The 21,098-nt window shown below is 42.6% G+C and overlaps 1 protein-coding gene across 2 annotated transcripts in view; it reads right to left on the reverse strand.

Moving 5' to 3' along the window:
• The window catches only part of DENND5B (DENN domain containing 5B), a 113,548-nt gene that overhangs the window by 11,326 nt on the left and 81,124 nt on the right, over window positions 1-21,098 (reverse strand). For both annotated transcript variants that reach the window (XM_027726588.2, XM_027726590.2), the window contains 7 exons: window positions 13,624-13,717; window positions 10,124-10,255; window positions 8,871-9,023; window positions 8,266-8,344; window positions 6,962-7,043; window positions 1,865-1,993; window positions 431-552 (listed from right to left, as the gene is read on the reverse strand). In XM_027726588.2, coding sequence (XP_027582389.2) covers window positions 431-552; window positions 1,865-1,993; window positions 6,962-7,043; window positions 8,266-8,344; window positions 8,871-9,023; window positions 10,124-10,255; window positions 13,624-13,717 — 791 coding nt within the window. The remainder of the gene's footprint in view (window positions 1-430; window positions 553-1,864; window positions 1,994-6,961; window positions 7,044-8,265; window positions 8,345-8,870; window positions 9,024-10,123; window positions 10,256-13,623; window positions 13,718-21,098) is intronic.

A 21,098-nucleotide genomic window follows, 5' to 3' on the forward strand; every position in this document is an offset into this window, starting at 1 on the left:
GCATTTAAGGAGAGACAAAAAGAGATTGAAAATATACAGTGGAGCACAAAGTCCCATGTATTTCATCCTCCAATCTTCCATCTCCTTCTCAGTCTGAGGAGAGCAGGCTGTTATGGTGCACGCTTAATGCAAGACCAGAAAGAAGCATTAGGATGTAGAGGACTTGTCTGGGAGGGAAGATGAAAGAAACTATACAGAGAGTGGCACTCTGCTGATTACTCTCCTTTGTGCAATGCTCTTATCCAGAGCACTTCCATACAACGTTTCCCCTCCAGCTGGTTTCCCAGAGCAACACCCAGCAGCCTCACAGCAACAACCAAGGTTTCCAGATAAGGGCTCAGCTACTCAGGCACCAGCAACACCGTCTCTTACAAATCATGACAGCAACTACTTTTTATTCAGGGGGAAAAAAATTGATTCTCCAACTCACTGATTGTGGTGAAGACGCTTGTGAAGCAGAAATAATCCACAGCGTTGAGCGAGAGCAGGTGATAGAGAAACTGTTCCCGTTCTTCCTCGCAGCGCAGGAAAGCGTAACGCTTGTAAAGCTTCCTGGTAGAAAAAAAGACATTGCATATTTTTGTTGCTGTTGTTGAAAAAAGCACCACGTATCTTAAAAGGTGTTTGAATCTCGAAATATCAAATGAAGAGTGGATCTTAATGGCAGGTATGACTCCTCACCAACACAAGCTGCTAGAAGGGTGTGTAAGTCTGCTACACATCTGTGTTACAGACCACTCTTGGCTCCATGCTCCCACAGCAAGGCCACAGAGTTCATATCAGTTTTGGGTTTGCTGCAAGGCACAGATATGAACCAACACTACTCACAGCAGCAGACCTGGACCAACCTAACAGCAACCTCATTTCTTCCCCATATCTCCCCACTCTGGAATGGTCTTGTCTAATCTTCTTCTCCATACTGTGGCAGAGAAAACTAAGCTGAAGGCACCAAGCAGCAGATGGGATCCTCCCACCACTCTCTCAGTTCAGGGACCCAAGTGTACATCACCAATTGCCCTAAGCAGTGCAAAGGCACACCAGAAATTAAACTGGCCCCTCTCTGAGACAGCACAGAGCTTGTGACAAGGCTGTAGTCTGAAGGGAACAGACTCCTGAAGAATTGCTGAGGAAGGCAGATGTAGATGCACCTTCAGGAAAAGACAGGTCTGCCACCATGCCTTTAGTTGAACTCCCAAGAGGTGACTGCCTCCAGTTACTCCTCTTTCTTCTCGCTAGCAGAGTATTTGGTAGCTTTTGGCATAAATCATTAATGCAACACATGACAGAGCCAGAAGTACCTTCGACAGCTAGGATGTTTTCTTTTCCTAAGGTTTGGGGGTTTTTTACTAAATACATTGTTTTGAGAAAATGAAGTCACGGGACATCTACACAGGCGATCCCTAAGTGCCTGTGCTTGCAAAAGGAGGCAAAGCTGGGAGAGCAGGCTCGGAGGGCTGGCCTCTGACCCAGCTCATGGGCAGTCAGGATGGGGGCCTGTGCTTGGCTGGAGTCAGCCTAAGGCAGGGCTGCTGTGAGATGGGGCATTCCTGTCCCTGCTGCTTCATTTGCACAAGACACAATGAGTGTAGGGGCTGTGATGTGGCTTGGATCAATGCACTGATCTGACCACGACCTAATGCCTCCTTCCTGAAAACTGTGATGTGTTTTCCATGCAGACGTGCAGAGTTCTGCCCTGCTGGGTGGGCAGTACCTCCTCCCCCAGCTACCCTCTGCCCTTCAATCACTTCTAGCTGGAAACCACAGTACCCAAACAGGGTGTGTGGCTGTGCCACAAGCAGCAGCACCTTGAGACATCACTAAGGCAGACATGAAAGCGAAGCACTGAGAAAAGGAGCCAGCTTACTTTGCAAGTGCCTGGTTGGAAAGCAGTTGCTTCAGGTGCTGAGATAAAAGCTTCTTCTCCAGAGAAAGCCTTATCCAGGCTCTGGCTCGCCCCACATCAGTCTTTATCTCACTCATGTTCTGAACATGCCTGAAATGTGTGGGAAAGAAAATAAATAGATGAATCATAAAAATTCTACAAATGGCAACATCCAGTGTGATGCTGCAGCTGAACTGGAAGATGTCTTCTGACATCAGTTCTACAGAGACCCCCAGCAGGACTCCCCAGAACCCCTCATTGTGGCACTGAGATCCCTGGCAGCCCCAGACTGGCATGAGAACATGGGGCAACTTTTCCCGATGCACTACAGCCCAAATCAGCTGCTCTGTGTTTGCTTGGTCAAGGTTAAGGAGGGGTAAATCTGCTCATCCCTGCATTGCTGGAAGTAGATGCCCTCATGGACACTGCTAACACCTAAAAAAAGCAGCCACCTCGTGACACCCAGTTATATCACACTTGCCCCCTCAGACTGCTGAATCAAAAGGGTGCATCTGGGAGGGCAGAGGACAAACATGTATCTTGAGAGTTTCTCCAAACGACAGTCTACTTTGAAGGCTCTTACAAACCCTTTGAGGCAGCAGCAATGGGAAATCTAAGAAAAGAAGGACTGTTGGGGCAAAAACAGCAACAGGAAGCCTCAAGCAGAATCACATTTTCAGAGATATAAGAGGCCCTTGTGTAAGTGATAATTTGAACAGCCTTCCACATGCTTCATCTGTAGGAAAGCAGAACTGTTCCACAGGGGCTTTCTTCTATGGTTTTGTTTTTCTTTTTTTTTTTTTAAACTTCCCACATTTCGGTTTGGAGAATGCCAGAAAACTCTAGTTTTAGAGCACAGGGAGTTTTAGAAGAGGAAGAGAGCAGCCATGGCAAGGCCAAGCTGCTTCCAAAAACCCCCATGTAGTTAAACAAACAATAAGAAAAATGAATAACAGTTTCCAGCCAGAGAGAAAAAAAGGCTTCAATTTCTTCATTTTCATGCAGTTTGCATTTTAAGTGCACAGGTGATTCAGCCCTCCAAATCTCTGTGGCAGGCTCCAACTACCATCAGCTGAAGTCTGAACAGATCTCTGCTGCGATTTCCTGTCCAACTCCTGCATCTTCCTTGACAGCCCTCCACGCGTTGCTGAGTGCTAGGCAATATTTACTCCAAAGGAAATCCAACAAAGTCATGCTGTGGCTGATGCTTTTTACATTGACTACTATAGTCTCACTGTCTCGTGCTTTCCCCCATCTGTTACACCCAAGCGTGTGCTTTATGTAATATTTAGATCCTGCATTATTTGACAAAAGTACTCTCTTGTTTACAGAGCCTCTAACGCGACAGGCCCAGGACCTCTAGGGCAGATTTGCAAATACAACTTAGTGCTGTCCGGAAATACAAGTTCACTCTGCACAAATGGAGTGGATACTGGACACAGTCCAGCTGCACTGCTCTCCGTCAGGCTGCCCCAACTCTCAAAATACAGGTCTACCTTCACAATCCACACTGAGGTGTCTGTATCACACGGCTCAGTGCTGTATGTACATATCTGAAGCACCATCAATAAGAGTGATGGTAGCTTGCCAGTGGCAAAACCTAGGTTGCTTAAAAGCTCTAAACAAACAAACAAACAAAAAAACCAAGCCTTTTTTTTTTTTTTAAGAAACTTCCTCCTGTTTACTAACACACACAGATGGTTTTCTGATGGACCAGATAAGTTATAATTCTTGCTGAGCTGTAAAACAAACGCAGGAGGGCACATTACACTCACACACATGTCCTTGCCCTTTATAACCAATCTCAGCAGCCTCCCTTTGTCAGCAGTGATGCCTACCATCTGAATTGCTGCCCAGAGCCTTGCTCCTGGCACTGGAAATCCCTGGCTCAGGATGTGGCAGCCAATGTTAGACCTTCCAACCCAGACAGCTGGACATGTGATCCGGAGTCCTTGAGAAACTGGATGCATATTACACTCAACTACATAGTGTTGAGACACTCTTCTCAGACGTTTCAAGTCTTTTGAGATGGGAAGATCAAAGCACAGACTATCATCTCCCTCCCTCCCCTTCCCCCAGAGTGCTCGGCTTGAATTACATCTAATATGAAACACCGAGTGGAATATGTTATTTCACTGTGAGAAGATTCAAGTACAGATGGACTCAACCTTATTCCATGCATGCTCTGTGCCTCTTCATTACCTGCTCCTGGCTCAGACTAGATTAGCATTAATTCTGCATTTGGGAAAAATAAGGATTTGCAACCATACAGCTTGCCAGAGACATTAAAAAGATCCAGTAATCAGTCTTGGTGTCAGCAAAAGCAGAGTGTAACAGAACAGGGCATTCAGGAACCCAAATTTAATTCATTCTCAGCTGTGGGAGTCAGAACAGCTCTATTTTTATCAGTGACCTCAGCATAAGTACTGTGTGCTCAACACTGCACAGCAAACTCTTCTTGTCAGAGCACTGAACAGCCATTTCAATGCAACTCCCTTGGCTGGGACTTGCTTTTAATCCCATTAGTAATAACAAAAAATCTATTTACCCCGTCAAATGCAAGCCTGGGGTATGGGAGGACATCCCCTCTGTAAACAGCTGTGCTGACAGAAAAGGTTACAACTGCTCAGTGCTGCCATGCCCCTGAGGATGGTGTGCATGCTCCCCATCCCAGCACCATTAGGAACAAGCCACACTAGCTCATCCCAGGTAGGCAGCAGGTCTTGGCTAAGCCTTCTTTTTGACCACAGCAGATTAAGTATCACTGCCGTGGGCCCAGCTCCCAGCTCACATTCTCCACTTGCAAGTTCCCTGCAGGAGGGGAGGCACAACACGGGCATCAAACCAAGCGCTGACAGCAAGGAAGAACGTGTCCGAAGGGAAAGGATCAGAAACCTCAAGCCAGCTGGACCAAAGGTTTTGGGGAGTTGCCTTGGTGTTGACTGGTTGGGGTGGACATGCAGCAATGTGCCCGAGGGCTGTGCCCATGCTGGAAGCAGGTTGCAGCAGGAATCTGACGGGGAGCTAGAAGAGGGGTGGGAGAGATGCTGCAGATCCTCGCCAGGGGAGAAGCTGAAGGGCATACCCCCAAACGTGCTTGTGCCAAGACTCCATGCACAAAGCCAAAATAAACACCTTGAGCATCTTCCTTACCACATCTAAGATGCCTGGCTTTGCAGGGGAGGCAGAGGACACACCACTTTACCTGGAGCACAGGCTCATGGCACACTCAGAGCATGACTGTGACTAAGCCCTGCTTTTTAAGTTGTTTATATAACCTTGCATGAGCCATCAAAAACAAGCCATGCTTAAGGCAATGCTTAATCCTCTAGCCATTAGTTCAGTTAGCACCGCAACCCCAGCAATTTAACAATTACCCATCCTTCTAACTTCATTCTGAATCTGTGTGTGCAAACAAATATTAAGTGGCATTCCCTCCAAGCAGGAGAAAGTATGCCACGAGATTACAGATGACAAATTCAACTCACCATCTGCCCAGCATTTTCCATGACCAGACATGTTTGTGCACAATCATGAATACCCAAGATATTACAGAAGGTAATGTTCTGTTTCTGTACTTTTTCTCTGAAGAGCAGCAGAAAGAATTTTGTGATTCAAACAAGAGAGCTCAGATCTGTGCTAGGCTTTCATTACTCCAGTGGAAGTACGTGGAAGACAGAACCCCTGCACGCAGCAGTGAGCACACAGAGCCTCCTCTGCCAGCAATCCCCTCCCAGCACGTGAGTTTCCGCTCCAGATCCTCCTTCATCCTTTCCTCAGACTGACCCTCTGCATGCCTGTCAGCCTTGCAGGACTGAATTAAGCAGATAGCTGCCACATCCCATGAGAGGGATGCTAAAATGACAGACACATGTTCAAAATGACCTCTTGGCACCATACTCCTAATTACACTGTATATATTCCCTCTCCCACTTTTGCATGTTGTTTTAGCCTTATGTGACATGTCATATTCTTCAAAATCAGAGCACAAGACTCACACTATGTAGCATCAAACAAAAAGGTTGGACACTGCAGGTGGGAAGTACAGTGATTTTCTTTCAGAAAAGTCTGACTAATCTGTGTGATCTCACATCAGAAAAAAAAAAATATCCGTATCAATACACATAGTAAAAATCACATGACTGTAATCGCGGTTTTGTGAACTTACTACAATTAATTTTATTTTTGCCATAAGATTTTTTGCCATATTTTTATGTGGAAGGAGGACATGGTATTACAAGAAGTACTCATATTGTCTCACACATTAAATTGTCAGCAATTGTTAGCAGCTCTTTACAGATGTGCATTATTGTGTTAGTCCTCCTCTCTTTTCATGGCACATTTAGCCCACTGCAATCCTTAACCCCAGCAAAACAAGTGTCAAAAAAGTAGCCTGACCTGGTAGTGGCTTGATCAAGAAGATGCCCTGAAGAACTGTCTGGTGCTGTCACACCAGCCTCTACCTCTTCTTACCCTCTAACCCTTCTGGTTCCAAACCAACATTGCTTGAATAGGTCTCCACAGCCAGGCTGTGGTCTCCTGCAGAGCACCTGCCCTAACTTCACATCCTAGCTTTAAACTCACCCAAACTCTAAATTTGAATACATTTCTAAATTTGTTCATTTATTACTATTTGCCATAAAATGCTAGCTGAGAAGAAAGAACGTTGCTCAGGCATTGCGAGCAAGTTTTTATGTCCTTTTGCTCTATTTATCAACTGTACTTGCTCAGTCAGTATTTTGACACAAACAAAAAGAAACAAACTCAAAGAACCAAGGAACTCAACATATCTGCTGTTAGTTGTAGAAGTTGGCTCTACTGCTGGAAGAAACCCACCCAGGGAAAACTAAAATCCAAGTAAAATGTGTGTGGCTTTTACTGTCTTTTAGATAAAATAGATCAAGTGAACATGAAAAAAGGTTTTTCAAAACAGAAAGGCAACATGTCATAGATTTGAATGTGGGCTGAAGAGAAGGTTTAATTCTCCTTAGCCTTTGTAGACCCAAAGCCAGTGTGGATCTTTACCTTATGTTACACAATTAAAACCACAGTCAGTGCTTTAGGAACCAAATTGTGTACCTCATATCTTGTATCAGGGAAACCCTCAATGTAGGCAGAGTAATTCCTGTGTCAGACTTTCGTCTTTCTGTTCCAACAGCAACTACAATGGAGAAAACACATGAAGTTAACGCAACACTACAGAAATAGTCTGCAATGCATTTGTTTCACATACAGCTGAAAACAATCATAAGTGGCTGGTAACTGCAGAGTTTCTGTGCATTATCACTAACTCCATCCTGGAAACGTAGAAGTAGACAAAATGAAAAATGCTGAATACATTACCTATTCCTTCCTTAAGCCAGCACTGAATTCAGAGATTTAGCTTCCTTTTTTGTATGTGAAACACATTAACATAAATCTGATGAGTTTTATTAGTAGGAGATGTTTCTAGGAAAAGCTCACAACTGAGAAGAACTCGATAAAATTAAGCTACAGTAACATATTCAATGCTAACAATGCCACGCATTTCTGTGCTCTGCTACTCTGATCAAACTGCTTTTTGGTGACACATTTTGCTCTCAGGAATTTGTGCCTGCCAGCCAGATTGTTTAGTGCATTACTCACTGAAGTTTATTAAAACGTCTTTTCATGAGAGAGACTAGTTTTTCCATAAATGCATCTTCAAGGACTGATCATACAGGTTCCCATCAGGAGGATTTGGATTGGAGAGTCCTTGGAAGATGACCAACTAAAGTTCAGAGATTTTGACTACAATACCTCAGCCACTGGGCAGGGAGATCTCCAGGTCATCAGAAAACCAATCTCTCTCACAGCACAGAAGTAATTTAGTGATTGTAAAGGGCCAAGCCAAAGCTTAAACTGAGCACCTAGGCTGATGTACAGAGATCAATTACACAGTTTCTGAACTGTACTATCTACCAGTATAAAGATTTAGTGAATATGGAGTTATTCACATTGGGATCTGAGAGACAGATTATGCTCACTGAAAGAAAAATGTCAGCTGCCTTACCCCCACTTCCACACTTTCAGCTTCTACAGAAATCATCTCTTGTGGAAGCACTGCTTCTCACACCTCACTCAATGCTGATTAAAAGGAAATGAAGCTAGTGAACATACATCAAATGATTTTCCAGACAAGGACAGTAACTATGTTCCTTTGCCTCCAACAATTTCAATCTATTTAGTCCAGACATCAAGACATCCTCACAATGATGATGAAAAGTCTCAGAATGTAAATGTGATATTAGCAAAGAAATACACCAAAAATCCTGCATGGATTTCATGTGGTTGCACTGTTCCTCCCATGCCCAAGTTCATTCACTGTGATGGACCCTTCATGGAGTCAGTTGCCAAGTACTCACCTGGTGACTCTGCACTGTGCTCCTGCTTCTCTTCTCTCTCTTGGTACTGAAGCAAATGGGACCACAGAGCAGATTTCCCCTGAAAATGGAATACATAGCATGCAGCTTTAAATAAATTCAGGTAAAAGAAAAGAGGCCAATAAACATGGCAAAATAATGGAATGGCATTTAAATGGGTAAAATGTTCAGTAATTACAATCAATCCTTCTCTCTTGGATCATGAAATCTTAGGAAAAGGAGAGGACCATCCCACTGACCTATTAGTCACACCACCCACCTTGTTTCTTTGTCCTCTCTCTGGGTTTTCCTTCTGAAGGTTGAAAGAGAAGAAACCAAACACATACTTGACAACATCACTGCAGTTTCCAGAGGCATCTCTCAAATAGAAAAAGAAAAAAACCAAAAACCAACACCCCCCGCCCCAAATCCCTAACACCCAAAACTCCTCAACCTTGGCAAGATATGAACCAGGGACTCCGAGCCCAAAGGTACCTCCCACTTTATGTTGGAATGACACCACTGAGTAGCAGCTTAAAAGGTAGTGATGGTGTTCAGTGTTTGCTAGACTAGTGTTCACACAAAGTTCCAAGTTTCCAGCTACCAACCTGCTTGACCTGCAGACCATGGCTCCAGATCCTTTCTAGCAGATCACAGAGACTAGCAATCAATGTATTTTCCTCCAGACCTGTTATGTTGGCTTCTCCATGTCCCAGCTCAACTGCTTCATGGCCCATCTTCTCTACCAACATGCGTTTAGTCTATAAATAAATAAATAAAAAAAAAAATCCCCAAAGGTTTCTAAGAATATTATCTAGCAAGGGACAGAATTTCTAGATGAGTTCATTTGAATGTGCTTAATACAGAAACCATTGCTAATAGCCTGACCAGAGAAAGTTTAATATCTTTACAGAGTTTGTAAATTAACAAGCAATAATTGTATTAAAAAAAGTTTGCATGATTACTTCAAATCACAGACTATCCTGAGCTGGAAGGAACCTACGAGGATCATCAAAGCCCAACTCCTGATCCTGCACAGGACAGCCCCAAGAATCACACCGTGTGCCTGAGAGCATTGTCCAAACACTTCTTGAACTCTTTTTGAACTGGTGCTGTGACCACTTTCCTGGGGAGCCTGTTCCAGCTGTCCTATTTCTATATCCCTTATCCATTGTCCTATTCCTACACTGTTGATCTATTACCAAGCAGAGTGTAGAGCAAAACAGAGAAAAGCACTAGATACATTTTCAGTCTCACTGACTTTCTGGTTTTCTTCTTGTTACAGCCATTAAAGTTTAACACTCAGGTAATGCAGTATAACACCAACTGCAACAGACACAAGCTACATTTTCATGTGAATAAAAGCTCCTTTAATATTAGAAACTGCTATACCTCATTTGCTCTGCATAAACAACGTGCACAAGTGACACATGCTGAATTCTTCCCTTTTGACTGAGGGTCTCAAGCCCGTTCTGTTTAGGCTACATGTAAATACGAACAATTAAAGGAAATCCTCCTGGAGATGTCTGATCATGCTGATTCTCCTTCCTGCCCTTTTTACTCTTTCCATCAACTTCAACTGCATAAATAGAAGAGCAAGGACACCTTGCTTTCTTTTCTAGCTGTTGAAAAATGTAACACTAAATTGATACACTAATGTATCACTAATGATACACTAATTGATACACTATATTACACTATATGTAATACTAATGTAAATGTTACACTAAAGGGATATCCACTCTGGTGAATAGTCTGGTATTCCAGCAGACTAATGGCACTCCAGCTGTGAATCAGACCATCTGCAGATGCTATTTAGGCTCAGTGTAATCAAGGGGAGAACACACAGGGGACGACCTACCTTCATGCGACATTCCTTCAGCAACCCTTCCACAAACTTCCAGTTGGTTTGTGCAATCACAGCTGGAGAGAGGTCTGAGAGTTTGGGCTGCCTTAAATTTTTCCCTAGACTCCTTGCCTCCTGCATGTATTTCTAAAAACAAAGAGAATATTTTTAGATATTACAAGTCAGAGGGACTCTCCTCATCCTAATCCTAGGCAAGCAAATGCTGGTGGAAAGGAACGAGCTAGTGTTAATCTAGGAACAAAATCTTGATTTGTCTGATGTTTAGGTGTCAGGTTGAGGAGTGGAGCGATTCCTTCTGACAACAGAAAAAGCAAGATATTTTCCTGCGTGGTACAGAATCAGTCAGCACTAGCTAGTGAACTGTGCTGTTAGCCACCAGCATGAAGTTAGGCACACCATGTGCATAAAGTGCAACACCTTCATTAAGCAATGAAGTCAAAACACCCAGTAAAGTTTCTTTTCACTGTTAAGTCTCACTTAAAAAAACAAAACAAAACCCTGTCTAATTTGTGACCAGACTATACATGAATAGAAAAAAAAATCCTCTGAAAATCAATTACAAGAAGCAGAAACACACTTCGTGAAGGAGAAAGATTTCATCCATTACTTTTCATCTGGATAGTTTATGTGGGAAAAATGAGACTTGTCTTTATTATCAATTAACTTCTTGATTACGAGTGAAGCTCATTTTAAACAGAACTGACAGTAAGGATCATTTTTATATGGAGTAATAATTGTGAAGTATGGACAAAAAAAATCAGCATACTCTTTAAAGAAAGATCCAAGCTGTAATAAAAGACCTTTAAACTTCCCTGCTCCACTGCCTTGTCTTCAGGGGTGGGGTGTTTTTCGGTTTGGCTTTCATTTGTTAAGCCAAAAAACACACACCAAAAAAAAAAAAAAAAAAAAAAAAAAAAAAAAAAAAAAAAAAAAAAAAAAAATCAACAAGTGACATCTGACCCAAACATCAGCGAGAGGGCTGAGCAAGGATGAGAAGTTGGCCAGTTGTTCAAGCATTATTCATAAAGTTTTTGTAAAAAAAGAGTAAGACAATAGAATGATGCCAAATAAAAGTCTTGAAACACGGTGCTCATAGCCTGGTGTGCTCATGCTCTGTTTCCATAGTGTGTTTTCATCCAGCTAACGATGCCTCTTTGGGGGATGGTATGTGACAATGATCACTCCTTCCCAGAGAGAGCTGGATCACATCTCCCTCAGGGACTTAGTGCTGCTGCTGGCTGGGTTTTCTGGGAAACTGAGAGGTCACTATGGCTGTTGCATCCTTGGAGCTTTCTGTCTGGGCAGAAAATTTATTTCATAGAATAATAGAATGGTTTGGGTTGAAAGAGACCTTAAAGGTCACGTGGTCCCAACCTTTCTGCCAGGGCATGGACACCTTCCACTAGATCAGGAAAAGCAAAAGCAAAATCCAAACATATTGAAGTTAATTGAAATAGCTCACTTTTTTTTTTTTTTTTTTTTTTTGGGAGAGTACAGTTCATCTGACACAACTGGATTTTTTCAACACAAAATTTGGACAAGAACTACTTAATGTCACCCCAACAGCTCAGACAAGAACATAGGGTTCTGCCATGAAAAGCTGTGTTCATCAAAAGTGCTCAGTTAGGTGATTACAGTTGCACCAATACTGTAAGGATTTTAAAATAGTTGAAAAACTACAGGTGGGAATTAAAAAAAAAGTCACAGATGATGAAAGCGTGTTGTCCATCAAGCAATCTCACAAGTGACTTCCATCTAACTCAGTGCAAAAATTAACAGCAAAACAAGTGAAAAAAGTAATAAAGGGAATATATAACTAGGAAATCTAATATTTCTTTTTAAAGAGATAAATAAAATGGAAAGTGTGGTTATAGTCTGAAGAGTACAAAACATGGATAACTTTATTTTATTCATTATATATCTTGTTATTACACTAAAATAAAAAAGAATAGTATTAGCTCTTGTAAGTTCAACAGAAGAACAAGGGTGGGCTGAGAGAATCAGTTGATTGCACTTTGCCTGTTCATCAACATCCACCACCACCTTCTTCCACACTGGGATGCAATGATTCAGCAGTCAGAAGGTGATGATTTTTGGACTTGACACCAGCTTAGCAACATGGGGGAAAAAAAAAGAACGTGAAACAAATTCTTGTCTTTCAGCCTTGGAGCCACTGTGTTTGCCAGGGAACTGGAGTGGAAGCTCATTTCCAGCTACTTTTCTGATTATAACCACACTTCCAAGCGCTACAGGGACGTGCTCCTACTCTATGAGAAAGGGAGAGGTTTGAGGCGCCGTGAAGACAGAGGTTCCTCATGCTAGCAACATCTCAAAAGCAGCTTTCAACAAGAAAAACTAAAACATACCAGGCAGCATTCAGAGAAGGATTTTTTAGGAGGCCGTGCAGGAGGGGGTGGTCCCTGATCCCACTCCCAGAAGGCCATTGAGTTCTGACGAAGCAAAAGCTCCTCCGATGGCTAAGAGGAGGCAGATGCCCCAATGGCAGAACAGCCAGAAAGAAAGAGGAGACAAAGCAAAAGAAGCATGCATATGATCCACAGCCAAAAAAAGAAAAAAGTAAATACATGACAAAGTATTGAAAAGGCTCTGCTGAGATACACACGAGGCACTGTTTAAAATATACTTGCAAAGCCACATTAGCAAAAATAGCAACAAATATGTAAAAGTGCTGTTTTGCTGTGTTTCCACTGAAACATCATTTGAAGCTATGGTTGAAGAGTCCACTCATCTGCTCAGGTTCTTTCAGAGGGCAAACTCCAACACTGGTCAACATTATTCAGCAAGATTTACCACAAAACAGCATGAGTGTTTTATTTTTGCTATCGACATACAAAAGAAGCACATGGACATCAATGGAAAAATGTGGCAGAAAATATTTAATGAAGGACAAGGAACTGAAAAGATGGGAAAGAAATGCATGTATGTGACTGACATTTATAAGATGCATGGGAGTTTCCAAGCTTTAGGCATAAAAAGGCCCCAAAGTCTTAACCTTTCAAATAGGCTTACTCATGTCAGGAATCTACGCAAGAGAAAGAAAAAAAAAATTCCTTTAAAAGAAAGGAAAGAACCCTGCCTCATTCGCTTCTACAGCACTGACATTTATTCAAGGACTTGACTTTTCCAGAGACCTGGCTAGAGCTCAGCAGCTGCACTCAGGAAAGCACCAGGGCTCTGCTGCCTGCATGCAGCAGCACGACCAGGGTCTAAACCAGCAAATAAGCCATTTTTTCTGATGACAATGGGGCTGTCTTTTTCCTAAATAATAAAAGCACTTTATTTATGTTGCTTACTTTGAAGTTGTACAACATATACAAGCATCTGTGACAAGCGAAGCGGCATCTAAATGTCTACAGAGACCCAAACAAATATCACAGTAGCCACAAAACTGCCCTAAGCAATAAGCACATTGTTTGTCCAAACCTCCACCTCCTGGATCACAGCCTGTGCTGCCCGCAGATGATGCCACCTACCTCCCTCAGATCGTTGTCCAAGCCGATGTGCTCCGAGTGCTGCCGCAGGCGGTCCTTCCTGCGCGGGGTGGTGGTGCTGCGGCTGGCCCAGCGGCTGGGAAGTCAGAGAGAGAGAAGACACACATGAGCAGCAAAAAAAAAAAAAAAATCAGGAGGGAAAGCCTGGGTCAGGAGCCACAGACATCCGATGGGGCTGCAGCAAGAGAAGGAGAAGCCCAAACTTGGACCGTGCAGTAAGCACAAGCACAAAGTGGTGCCTGATCTCCCCATGGGAAGCCATCTGGCAGGCAACAGGCCACTGTGCACCCAAGGGACAAAAATCCTCATGGAAATGTGCCCACTGCCTGCCATGGTCTGCAGTGAGAGCTCCTGGCATCCAAAACACAGGTCATGCAGCACCACTGATGCCACCACCAGGTAAACTGTTGTACTTAATTACCCAACACCACTGCTGTGTTTGATGAAGTTTGATAAAAACAGTGGCTGTAGAAACAAACAAAATTACAATGATGTATTTTGAGCAGCAACTTCTATGATTTTCCTCTTTTGTGAGAAGTGCTACTTCTCCTTTCTGCATTTCCAGGAACTATTTGAGAGACATTTCTCATTGCAATAGTAACAACTGTGATATTGGGTGTATTTATGTCTAAAGGTTATAAACAACATTGACGTTCCTGGGATTAATCATGTTGCTATCTTCACCTTCTGTTTTTTTGCATCAGGTTTCTAAATACCAAAAAAACCCCTCATTATTTTCCACATGTTCATATATGTCCAGCTGAATTTTTCCTCATCTGAAGCTGTTGCCTGAAAGCAGCCACCTGGTAACCAGGTTTGAAACTGGGCAACGTTGAAGCTCTTAAGTGTCCAAACTCCTTTATGCCAAATCCTTGACAACAAAAATGCTCAAATGGTGCAGAGAAAATGAAGTTAATGTAATATTTATAAAAGAAAGAGGAAATAACACTGTATAAAGCAAACTATCAAGTATTAAAAATAAGCAGCTTAATGCACATAAAGGCTATATCTTCAGAATATCACTTGATTACTGTAGTTGTGTTTATTAAACTTAAAATTATCTTTCAAATACAGTTTAAAAAAAGCCTTTAAGTGTATAGCCTTTCAGTCAATTCATGAAGTCACCTGCCTCTCTCCTGCACTCAGAAGATAAAGAGTGAAACCAAGGTGAAAGAGAACACAAATCCTGTTCAGAGCAGTGCTCCAGCTCTGGTGTCTGGCAGGATGTATGAAAAAGGCTCTACCTACAGGAGGAAACTGCCTGGAAGAATTTGAGGGGATAACCTTAATCTGGAATGAAAAAAAAAATTAAAAAAAAAAAAAGGCAATAAAAAGAAAACAAACCCCACACTTGCCAACCTCAGCACTTGAGTCAAAGGGACCAAAGGGACCCTTCAAAATCCATCTCCATCCTGGCCCCTCTACTCCAGACTGATGTGTCCATGCTGGGCACCATGCCAGAACAACTGCTCTGAGATGGCTTTTTCTATAGGAACTATGATCAACAGGCAGAGCCCCTCAGGATGTGGGTTCTCTGCTTTGCTAGATCTATACAGAGGGCACCTGTAGATGTCCACATCAAAGACAGAAGTATGTGCTTGGTGAGACTCTCCACATTGGTGGTATTGGTGAGAACACCAGTCTCCAGATCCCAAATCCATCAATTTCTCTGTATGCACCCCAAACAAGAGCATACACAAATAAGATCTGGGATCTGAACTGTTTGGGCAAGGAGTTTCAGCTGGTGACATAGGCAGATACATGCCAGGGGGAGAAAACTCTTGCACTGAGCTGGACTTGGTCTGACATGCCTGGCAGACCATTTGGGATGTGTAGGGAGAGGAGCCTGACCCAAGAGAAGGACAGAGATATGACCCCTGATAAACAAACCCTCCTGTTTCCAGAGAGAAGGACTTTGCATACATGTACCTAACTACCTCCACCAATTCCTCTGATGGGTCGACTGAAGACTGAATTTTGGCTAACTGCACCAATAAAAAGAGGAGAAAAAAGTCATAGGAACTATAGTTTTTATAGTCAAATTGAAGTCCCGTCCTACCTCCCAAACAACATCAAGAAAATAAGTACAGAGGAAGAAATCTGGGCCTGCATGTAATTACGGTTCTTCACCTCAGCATCCCATACAATAAGGGATTTCTTTTTAAAGCAATGTAGCCTCAAGTCTCTGGTAACTAAATGAAACAGCCCAATAGGTGTCTGCACAGTAAATGCTGATACCTTCTCAGAGGAATACACTACTGACATAAGTGTCTCTGCACCTCTGCAGAAGTCTTAAAAATAAATAACCCCTGAGTTTATTAAGTCACAATTTTTAATTTTTTTTTCAGAAGCAATAGCCAAAACCTTATTAGATGACTGAAAAGGGAGAAATAAAATCCTACATTTTAATTATCTCAACAAGTAGAAATGTAGCACAAAACCCCACACCCTTGAACAGAAGATAGCAGACATAAAAGTGACTTTAGCTACCCGGCTCTGGAGACCTTCCATTTATTGCAAGCCAGTACCACGTTTATGTTTTACATGATAGAATGCCAATAACACATTGGAAAGTTAAGCTATAGATCAAACATTACCCATATAATATTTTTATGCTCCAATTTATATGGTAGTTTCTGAACTGTAGACAGAGCTTGGATCCCTCTCCATCCGCATTTCTGCAGTTACTGGAAGACAAAAGAATTGCTAGAACTGTCCTTTGAGGGAACACGTCTCACCAAAGGTGAAAGCAGAATGAAAGCTACAGAATAATTACAGCTACTACACCATCATTAAAGTTCAGTTCATTCCAGCGCCGTACTTCATCTGGGAGAAGGTACAGACTATTCTCCAGATTATTAATCAGAACCATTTGAACATTTTAAGGATACAAATGTAAAGATCATTGGGTGTTAATGAAAAAAATGACTGCTGCTCATTAGCTGGAGCAATTACACACGCAGTGAGCTGCACGTTCCTTCTTCCCCAACCTCTAAGCTGAGGGAGAGGAGCTGTTGAGACACTGAGTGAGGTCTGTGTATTGAGATGCTGCTCTGAATCTCTCCAGGAGATTTCATGAAGATCTAACAGCAGATAAGCAGGATTAAGCTGCTAAATCTTTTAAAGCCTTTTCTTTACTGGGCCACATAGAATTTTCCCATAACAATGCTTCACTATTATAATAACCATTCCCACTCCTCTTACAAGCAGCAACTGCATTTTAAATTACTCTTCCTCTCCTTTTGATCACTCAGAGTGATTTTAAGGGGGATAAAACCCCATCCCAGCAGCCACACCACCTTCCTCAGGCTGTCAAAATCCCATCCGGGTGCTCCTCCTGGCACTGCCGTCAGCTACTGCTGTATTCACACCTCAGCCAAAGCAGTGAGCAAAGCTGTAATCCCACCAGCAAACACTTGCTTGTCAGCCCTTAGTCTTGGGCTTTTCAGATGAACCACTACCACCCATGTCCTTATGGAGCAGGTACTTGAGGAGACCAAGCCCTCCTGGCTGGTCCCTACCTTGGAGGGATGAGCCTTGGCACCTGGGAGTGGACAGCACTGCAGTGCTGCTGCTCAGCCTGGATGCTGCCCAAGTATTTCCTGACCCACAAGATGCCCTCTCCCCTTTATTTTTTGCTGGTAGAGCCATGAGCATGGACTACAGGCATGTTTCATTTATTCCTCACAGCGGAGGCATTGCTACAAGCACCAAGTCTCTGGGGATTAAGCAGATGCAGCTCAGGCACAGTGTAGTGGGGAGCCCAGGGACAAACTGCCTACATGGAGAAGTGAGAAAAGGCTTGTTTCAGTATGTCTGCCTGTATCTAACTCCCATGTTCACAGATGAATGGTCCTCACCTTCAGGGACTGCGAGAAAGCAGGGATATTTCAGAGGAGGGATCAGGGAAGACTGTGCTCTGTTCAATATAGAGAAATGAAATGAAGGCATCTCATAATAAGATCCTTGTAGCACGAAAACAGTGAATTTCAGTCAGCGCTGTTTAATATCAAATGAGACACAACAAGCATAGGAATAGTTTTGCAGAGAGGTTGGAGGAAATACAATAGTGACACTTGCAAAAGAAGATACTTAACCTGTGATGCTTGATTTCTATAACAAAAGTGGTAAGGTAGTCAGCATCAAAGCTGTCAGAAACAATCTAGCAAAGCAGCAGCCTCACACCAGGGACTGGCTGCGTTGTATTGCAACCATGTGTACATCTCTCTCTCTCTTCCCCTTTTCCCCACCCTGCTTTTTAAAGCTCTGTGGAGAAATGAAGAAATGATGTCTACCCAAACCAGACACGAGTTTAATAGGCAGGATATATACTGCAACACATGAACATGCTGTTAGAGAACATCATTCACAGATGGATTTAACCAATATTGCCATCACCATGAAAGTCACTATCGTAATTTACAATCTATTTACAGTGTTAAAAGAGAAGGAAGTACACAAATGCACTTGTCTATAGGATGGAATCTAAATCTCCTCATATAAACCATCTCATGAGGCAGACTGCTACTTAGGTCTGCAAATCATGACAATACCCTTTCTACCTATATATGCCCATCAAAGAGTTATCTGTGTTTCTGTATCCACAAATTAGCACATACCTGTACTACACCCTCCACCAAATGCCCCTAAAGCATGCATGCAGCCTCCACACATTAAACACACACAGGCTGCACATGCAAACTGCTTGGGTTCAGATGCAGTTTGTGTGGGACTGCACAGAGATTCTAAGTCAAATACATGTCAGACCAAACAAATTAAAAGAAATGTCAAAACTGAGCTCCACCCAAGGAGCTCATGGGGATGACAGGGGAGGGGATCCACACTATGAATCTGCTTCACAAACGCTGGTCCGTGGTAAGCAGAATGCAGGCTCAGAGAGAGACTTATGCACCTTTCCCAGCTCTGATGTAGGGTGGAATAGGAAAGCTTTAAACTGCTCATTGGGTGGACAAAGATGACCAAAATGCCTTAAAGAGAGTGGTCTTGCACTGACAGGCTGTCTCATCAGTTTACATGAAAAGAAGTGATTTAAAAGGGTGGCACCCACAATTGCCATCCTCTGCAAGGAAAAGCAGTAGCAAACTGGCAGCATCACCTCTGGAGCCCTGAGGAACCACTGTCCTAAGTGGTATTTAATTTGCAAAGTCCCTTGAGACAGTAGCACTGTTCAGGGGAGAGCAAATGGAACAGAGGATGCAAGGATTCGATGCAGTTCTCCCTGAGAACTTTAATTCTGCAGAGCTGTGTTAAAATGATATATTAACTCAGAGAAGTTAGTTGTACTTTCCCCACCTTGCACAAGTTGAGCAGAGGGTCAGCAGTTAGGGAGACTTGCCCATCAGGTTCCAAGTCACCACAGCACGTATCTCCTATCTCAGAAACCATTTTTAAGCCTAGATTGTCAGTCACACCTTATTCTCGAAAATGCAGGTATTTAAATACAAGTGGTTCATGTTTTCATTGCACCTGTCAGTGGTTTGCTGTATTAGGTTACCTTTTGTGTAGTAACTGCATCTTTCAGATTTTCATATGTAAAAGGTGAGCTTTTACTACTCACAAAGTTTAAATAACATCAGAGCTGTGTGGGGATGGCTTGCTGCTGACTCATTTCATGCTCATTTAGATGCACTGCAGAGATGCTATGCTATATTACTTGAAAATGCAATTGTCTGGCTTGATTAAAAAAAAAAAGCTTAATTGAAAATAGACAGCCTTGAAATGGTACCCAGTAGATAGGGAGGTAATAAAAGACCACATAATATGAACCACTTAGTAAAAAAAAAAAAGACAATCTCTCATACAAAAACTAGTTCAGTTAAAACCAGAACAAATTCTGTCATCATATAGAGATTCGTCGACTCCTTTGCATTATATATATACACATATATAATATTTTCTTAAAAAATATTAACTGATGTTAAATGTTAGTAACAAGCAAACAGCACTCCTATTTAAAAATGAAGAGAACCAGAGCACCAGGCAGCCCTGGACAGTTCCCAGCTGGAGGAGGGGGCTGACGGTGGAGGCCACAGGACAGTGTCCACACAAGCTGTGCCATAAACTGGAGCACAAAAATGAACCGACTTCATGCACTCCTAGTGCATGATTTTTACAAATAAATACTGACACACACAGTGGTGAGATCAGCAAAATACAGATCAGGAACAAATGCCTGGAGAAAGCAAAGAATTTTGAAATCTGCTTCATGGGCAAGAGCAACTCATCACTCAGCTAAAGCCTGAGGTTAGGGGGCCAAGTATAGCTGGATTTGTGCTTGAAGACTCAGACTGTGCCCTCCTTTAGGGATTGCTGCAAGTCAGACAGGACAGAGGACAGACAAAGCTGGGATATAAGGGAGAGGACTCAGGAGAGAGAAATGGCCAGGGCAGGAAGAGGAAACAGGCTGGTCAGGGAAGTAGGCAAGGAGGAAAGCAGGGCTCAGATAACGAAGATGGGAGAAAAAAGGGCTAAAGAGAAAGGAAAGCAAAAGAGGGTAGTTTAAGCCATTTTGTTAGTGTGTAACAAAGCAAAACCTTCATTTGAAAACCAAAAGCTATAAGAAAAAAATCAGCTCAGTTGTTCTTTGCAGGCATTCACTTCAAATCACCAGAATGCAAATATATTCCCATGCTTTGTGCACAATCAATGTTTTCCTCTGCAATATTTAATCTCATTTATCAAGCTTCTTAGTACAAATTAAGTTACAAGGTAATCAATTAGATTGAAAACACAGCTTGTTTCATTGTTTTAATTTTGCACTGTAAGCATATTCCCCCTAATTTAACAATTAGCTAATCAGAAACCATGAAGTGTTTATGTAGCTTGGCTTTTTGTCATTCAAATTCCACTCCTGGATCATTGCAAATGCATCAGTCAGTAGAGCCCCAGCTACAATTTTAAAAGCCTGGCAGAAAACGCATGCAGAAGAGGAAGAAGGGAACATGTAGAAACCACAGTGTGGTGCTGAGGTTTGAGAAAGGAAATGAGGACTCCGGAAACCACGGCTCTTTTCCAGAATAACAGACAAATTCCCTAAGGGACTGCAGCCTGTTTTCTCCTGGGACGCTTTCTAGGAGGACTTCTGCAGAAGCCACTGCTTTACAAGGTTAGAGCAGCATGATGGGGGATGCTTTTGTACCCAGAGGAAGCTGCAGCTGCTCTCTGCAGATTCAGAAGGTTTTCCCATGATATGGGGGATGTATCAAAGGCAATGAGAGCAGAGGGAGTCCCTCAAGTGGGACACCGCCTGATGGGAAAGAGAACAGAACTGGGTGAGGTGATTTTTGTTCAGTTGCTGCTAGCTGGGATGAACTGCTGTTTTCTTTACAGAAAAGTAATATTCCTTAAATTTATAGAAAAAATTTGGATACAACAGTTATCATCTTTCATTTCAGTTTAGATCAGCATATTCTGCAGCTATCCATCTTCTGTGGTCT

This window comes from Pipra filicauda, unplaced genomic scaffold (genome assembly GCF_003945595.2).
Source record: "Pipra filicauda isolate LSUMZ 115617 unplaced genomic scaffold, ASM394559v2 scaffold2_size9829703_pilon, whole genome shotgun sequence".
Classification (NCBI taxonomy): domain Eukaryota; kingdom Metazoa; phylum Chordata; class Aves; order Passeriformes; family Pipridae; genus Pipra; species Pipra filicauda.